Source organism: Austrofundulus limnaeus, unplaced genomic scaffold (assembly GCF_001266775.1).
Source record: "Austrofundulus limnaeus strain Quisiro unplaced genomic scaffold, Austrofundulus_limnaeus-1.0 Scaffold65, whole genome shotgun sequence".
In the NCBI taxonomy this organism is placed as follows: Eukaryota; Metazoa; Chordata; class Actinopteri; order Cyprinodontiformes; family Rivulidae; genus Austrofundulus; species Austrofundulus limnaeus.
In genome coordinates, this window is record NW_013952467.1 from 878,201 (window position 1) to 882,537 (window position 4,337).

General features: G+C 38.9%; 1 protein-coding gene across 1 annotated transcript in view; it reads right to left on the bottom strand.

Moving 5' to 3' along the window:
• Positions 1-4,337, bottom strand: part of dnaja3a (DnaJ heat shock protein family (Hsp40) member A3a) — a 10,596-nt gene that overhangs the window by 4,188 nt on the left and 2,071 nt on the right. The window contains exons 3-6 of the mRNA XM_014010084.1: positions 1,991-2,074; positions 1,683-1,889; positions 858-1,010; positions 635-782 (exon numbers count right to left, since the gene is read on the bottom strand). Of these exons, the coding sequence (XP_013865538.1) occupies positions 635-782; positions 858-1,010; positions 1,683-1,889; positions 1,991-2,074 (592 nt within the window). The remainder of the gene's footprint in view (positions 1-634; positions 783-857; positions 1,011-1,682; positions 1,890-1,990; positions 2,075-4,337) is intronic.

Sequence of the window (4,337 nt, forward strand, 5' to 3'; positions counted from 1 at the left end):
ATTTCTGAGTGTTTTCTGTGCTGCAGAACAGGAACCTGCTGTAAAACAGCAATTATGCCGAGTCAGGCTTGATTTTTAGTAATCTTTTCCTGTTGAATCAATAAATCAAAATCAAATCAAACTAATCCTTAAGATTAATTTCATTAAAGCAATAGATGGTTGATGAAGAGATTACATTTGCGTATCAAATCTACTTCCAAGGTTCACGTAACTACAGAATGTTTGGAGTTAGAAACAGTTTTTGGTAAATAAGTAAAATTCAAAATCAATAAAGGAACCAAAATCTAAACTTGCTCAAGAAAAGAGGAGAGATGTAACAAATCAGTTTTTTACATGTTTACAAACTCCAGCAAGACTTAACTACTTTATTAAGATAACTTGTAAATGGACAGCTGCAGTGCAATTATAAAAATGTTTTAGAAAAAAAAAAACCAGGAACTACCTTTTTTCAAAATCTAAAACATGTTTATTGTACATTTATACCTAAAACTTGTGTACAGTATTTTGTTAAAGTTTAAGATCATGCTTCAATACAAACTTCCAGATGGCATAAATACTAGTAAACCTTACATATTCAGAGGAAAAAAATTTTTTTAAATAGTTTGGAAAGAAAGCTGAACACAGTATGACTGACCTGCAGGCACAGGAACCATCACAGTCTTCCTCTGCTTGGTTTGTCCAGTACCCCTGCAAGTCTGACAGGGGTTAGAGATGATTGTTCCTTTGCCACCGCAGCGACGACAAGTGGAGCGCATCACAAACGGACCTGTATTTATTGTTTCCTTAGAAGTGGGAGAATGCATGTTTAGAACTACAAAACAAAACACACTTTGAAAAATATATGTTTGGGCTCTTACCATGCCAGAACCGTTGCAGTGGTTGCAGTGCTGGACCTTAGTGCCTGGCTCGTGGCCTTTACCGTCGCAGTTTTGGCACGATGACTCTACATTTAGCGAAATCTCTTTGTTGACTCCCTTTGCTGCCTGTGTGAACGTCAGATCCATGATGTACTGCAAAAACACAGAAAAGACCAGAGAATAATCATTCAAACAACAACAGCTGAGCTCTTAAGTAAAAAAAAACTAACAAAAAGCAGGTGTAGACATAAGGATACCTGGTTGTCCGCAAAACATTTTGGTTGTCCAAAAGAATCTCAAGAAAAATGTAATTTAACCAATAAATTGTTCTGTAGACAAAGTTTATTATATACAACTGTTCTCAATCAGCCAGGTTGACAGGATCTGCGTGAATAAAACTTCCTCATTCTCTTCTTTGAAATAGATTATTTAAGGCTCAGGGAGTAAAGCAGCAAAAATGTTGCTAATAAAATCTAGAGGTTCCACAATATTCATAAACTTCTTTCTGCTCATAGGTCAAACATTTTCACCTAAATAGGAGTATACTGTGTACGTGACCTTATTAAAAGTTACACTTTAGTGTTCTGTTCGGCTTTATCAAGTTTTTTTCTCCCTTTCATTTTTACAAATGATGGACACCCGCGGTAGAGAACTTTATTCAAGGTCTTTTTTTCTTGGTTGTCCACCGGACAACCAGGAGACAGGATCTGGTTGTCCGAAATGAAAATAGGTTGTCTCGGACAACCTAAACAATGGTTATGTCTACCCCTGCTTTAAAAAGGTATTGTCTGGCTTTACTTTTAATGTTAGATACATCTTACGTACCTCCTGTGGCTGCTCAAATATTTTGTTGTAGTCTCCAAAGCCTCGCCCTCCTGAGAATTCTCCAAATATTTTACGGAAAAGCTCCTCTGGGTCCACGCTGCTGGCGTGTCCATCCCAGTAGTGCTGCCCTCCTTTTGCCTGACCAGCACCAAAGTCCGCTGAGCCGTACGTGTCATACTGCTTCCTCTTTGTTTCATCACTGAGAACCTGAAAGAAGCAAAATGCAAAAATAAACAATTTTACTATATATAAATTAAAAAATGCAAGATCTGTGTGCATTAGAGCTTTGATGAAGACAGAAAACAAACCTCATAAGCTTCAGCCAGCTGAGCAAACTTTTCCTTAGCTTGTGGGTCGTCTTTGTTGGAGTCAGGGTGGTACTTTTTAGCCATCTAAGAGGCAACAACAAGACTGTCAAATGCTGAGAAACATTTCAGCTAAAAATTAGTGCCAAATGTCTGTCAGGCATAGGGTTGGGCAAAATTGTACTATGTGCAATTAACCCTCAGAAAAACTTAAATTTTTTGGCACTTGACTATTAATAGGATTAATGCTGCTAGGCAGACTGACAGGAGATTTCCCTGGTCAGTCCTGGTCGATGATCCTCTCCGCTTCAAATATGACAAACCTTTTTCTTTAAAGTTCTGTAATTTATTTATCATAACTCCGGTTTTACTTGGTCTATCACAGTTTAAAAGTTGTTGTATAGCAAGTAAGTAAGTAAGTAAACTTTATTTCTATAGCACCTTTCACAGACACAAACATCACAAAGTGCTTCACAGAAAGCAAAAAATAATTAAAAAACAATAAAACAGATCACAGATATAAAAACAACAATTAAAACACAATAAAAAGCACTTAACTAAAAGCCTGTCTGAATAAAAATGTCTTCAGATGTTTCTTAAAAGAGTCAGTAGAATCTGAGCAGCGAAGGGACAGARGGAGAGCGTTCCAGAGCTTTGGGGCCACCACCTGAAAAGCTTTGTCTCCACGGGTTTTATAATGGGTTCGAGGGACCACCAGCAGCATTTGATTAGAAGACCTCAAAGTCCTGGATGGACAGAGAGGCTTCAGAAGGTCCAGGATGTATTTGGGGGCCTGACCATGAAGTGCTCTGAAAGTTAAAACTAAAATTTTAAAATGAATCCTCAAATGCACAGGGAGCCAGTGCAGAGAGGCTAAAACAGGTGTAATGTGGGCTCTCCTGTAGGTCTTTGTTAACCTCGCTGCAGCGTTCTGCACAGACTGAAGCCGAGTCAAGGAGGATTTGTTTAGACATGTAAAAAGACTGTTTCAGTAATCTAAACGAGAAGAAATAAAAGCGTGAACAACCATCTCTAGTTCCTTCTGTGACACAAAAGATCTCAGCTTTGAAATGTTCCTTAAATGATAAAAACAGTTACGAACTAAAATTTTACAATGGCTGTCAAAAGACGTAGAACTATCAAAGACAACACCCAGATTTCTGAGACTATTTTTCACTGAAGGAGTTAAAAAAGCAAGGTGCTGCCTGATTACAGGGATTTTATCATCAGGGGCRATAATAAGAGTTTCAGTCTTGTTTRCATTTAACTGCAGGTAGTTGTTGTTCAGCCATATTTTGACTTCTGACAGACAGTTACTGAGTTCAGATAGTTTGAAGAACTCAGAGGGTCGAAAGGAACAGTACAACTGTATGTCATCAGCATACAGATGGTATGACACATTACTGTAACTTTTTAAAATAACTCCTAAAGGATACAGGTACAATAAAAAGAGGATTGGACCCAAAACTGAACCTTGGGGTACCCCACAAGACAGCGGTGCAACATCAGAGTAAACCTGATTCATAAAAACAGTAAAAGACTGTTCAGATAAATAAGAGATGAACCAGTTTAACACAGAGCCAGAAATACCAAAATGATCTCTCAGTCTGTAGATAAGAACAGAGTGATCCACAGTGTCAAACGCTGAAGTTAAGTCCAATAAAACCAGTACAGTGTAGTTTCCAGAGTCAGCTGCCATCAACAAGTCACTTGAAACCTTTAATAAAGCTGTTTCTGTAGAGTGCAATTAGCGAAATCCAGACTGAAAAGTGTCCATAATGTCATTTTCCTCCAAACAGCAAATCAATTGTTCAGCTACCATCTTCTCCAGGATTTTTGATAAAAATGATAGTTTGGAGATCGGTCTGTAGCTTTCGGGCAGAGAAGAGTCTAAATTAGGCTTTTTTAACCGAGGACAGACAACAGCTGTTTTGAAGCAGTGGGGTACAGAACCAGAATCAAGGGAGTAATTTATCAGTTTTACAACACTTGGGCCAATACAGTTAAAAATATCTTTAAAAAGAGAAGAGGGCAGGACATCAAGGGGGCTAGAGGACATTTTCATTCGACCCAACAGTTCTGTGATGTCCTGAATTGTCACTGGGGTGAATGAGGACCATGTAGCCTGAAGTCCGTACTGTTGACACAACTTCGAACAGATTTTTATAGACAGCAAATCTTTCCCACTTGAGTGATTTAAAATGGTCATGTGACCAGGTTATGCAGGCATCTAGGGACTTCAGGGGATTCATCATCCATCCATCCATCCATTTTCTTCCGCCTATCCGGGGTCGGGTCGCGGGGGCAGCAGCTTCAGAAGGGAGGCCCAGACCTCCCTCTCCCCAGCCAC